Raw genomic sequence first — 1,369 nt, forward strand, 5'->3', positions numbered from 1 at the left:
ACAGGCTTCGTCCCAAACGCTCACCTCCACTGGAACGATGGAGTCCGACTGGCCTCGGTTTGGTTGTAGGCACTAGCGCAAGAGAGGCCATCATTCAATCTCTTTTTGTTCGTTTGCAAAACTTTCGGCTGTTTATGGCACAGGTGAGACCCCTGAGACAGTTAGAGGTGAGAAGGTACTGGTTGGGAACGTTTTTAGGAAACCGTCTTCTTCCCATTTAACTCTCCATCCTTCCTCTCTATCCTCATGTAGGGCTCAAATGCTGAGGATCCACACCCGTATCCTGATGGCAGTTCGTGATGGGTGCCGCCCAAGAGAGGCATGGTAAAGCAAAGGGAGGGCGGTGGGACCCCGAGACGTGGTGAGGGTGGGGTGCCGCCTAAAGAAGACAGTGACAGTCCGAACGTCCCGCCCGCCACCACCCCAAGAGGCGTGGTGCTGCTACTCACACCAGAGGAAGTGGATACGAACGAGCTACCCAGAAGTGAGCCGTTGCCCGGGTGCGGGTGAGCCAGCAGTGGGTTGGGCGGAGGCGCAGGCACAGATAAAAGCCGCCCCTGTTCAAGCAGCCGCAAGATGTTGCATGTGGCGAGCGATTCAGAAGTGGATGACGACCGTTTGTCTGTGTCCTTGGTCTGGTCCTTCTTCTGTTTTGTGCGGCGGTTTTGAAACCATACTTTCACCTGCCAAATGAGAGCAAAAGTTGTAAGAGAAATTGATGCACCAATGTGGAAAAATGGATGAAGTGAGAGACTAGACTTGTGATTCATTAGCTTCATACACACATTATATATTGCCAACAGTACTATCAGGTTTTTCCTAAATGGACTGTAAAGGTAGGAATTAAACGGTCTCTTCTTCACTCTAAATGACACATTTTCAGTCAAAATTTGGCATTTTTTCCTCAAAAGCTAGAATGACACTGCTCCGCTTCACACTATACAAGGTTATTATTTGCCCAAAAACACTGTTTGTATACAGGTAAAATAACTAAGTGAATGACATCAGAAGCCTCACGCATTCAAGGTAAAAAAGGGCTAAGTCTGCTCTTGAGTTAAAAATTAAGGTGGATACAGTGACTTTGGGTCCAAAAAAGTATTTGGACGCTTAGGACACACTTAAAAATGTCTCAAAGCAGCTTCACATTAATTCACAGCAAAATTCACTAATTATGAAACATGTCTATACTCAATCATTGTGTGTGTCAAGTTTTGTTTTTGGGTTAGAGGTTTGGAAAAACATGCCTTAGCAAGCACCATTAATTACCACAAAAACAGGGTTTGTCTTTTTAGCAACATTGACACATATGGGATGCCACACCAAGACTTTGTCTTGTGGCTTCCTCATAAGCAAAAATCAATGAAGCATG

At 45.9% G+C, this 1,369-nt stretch overlaps 1 protein-coding gene across 1 annotated transcript in view; it reads right to left on the bottom strand.

Moving 5' to 3' along the window:
- Positions 1-62: 62 nt before the first annotated feature.
- The window catches only part of vax2 (ventral anterior homeobox 2), a 20,679-nt gene continuing 19,372 nt past the window's right edge, over positions 63-1,369 (bottom strand). The window contains exon 3 of the mRNA XM_016236116.1: positions 63-683. Within this exon, the coding sequence (XP_016091602.1) occupies positions 195-683 (489 nt within the window). The 3' untranslated portion in view covers positions 63-194. The remainder of the gene's footprint in view (positions 684-1,369) is intronic.

Source organism: Sinocyclocheilus grahami, unplaced genomic scaffold (genome assembly GCF_001515645.1).
Source record: "Sinocyclocheilus grahami isolate Dianchi unplaced genomic scaffold, SAMN03320097.WGS_v1.1 scaffold481.1, whole genome shotgun sequence".
Lineage (NCBI taxonomy): Eukaryota > Metazoa > Chordata > Actinopteri > Cypriniformes > Cyprinidae > Sinocyclocheilus > Sinocyclocheilus grahami.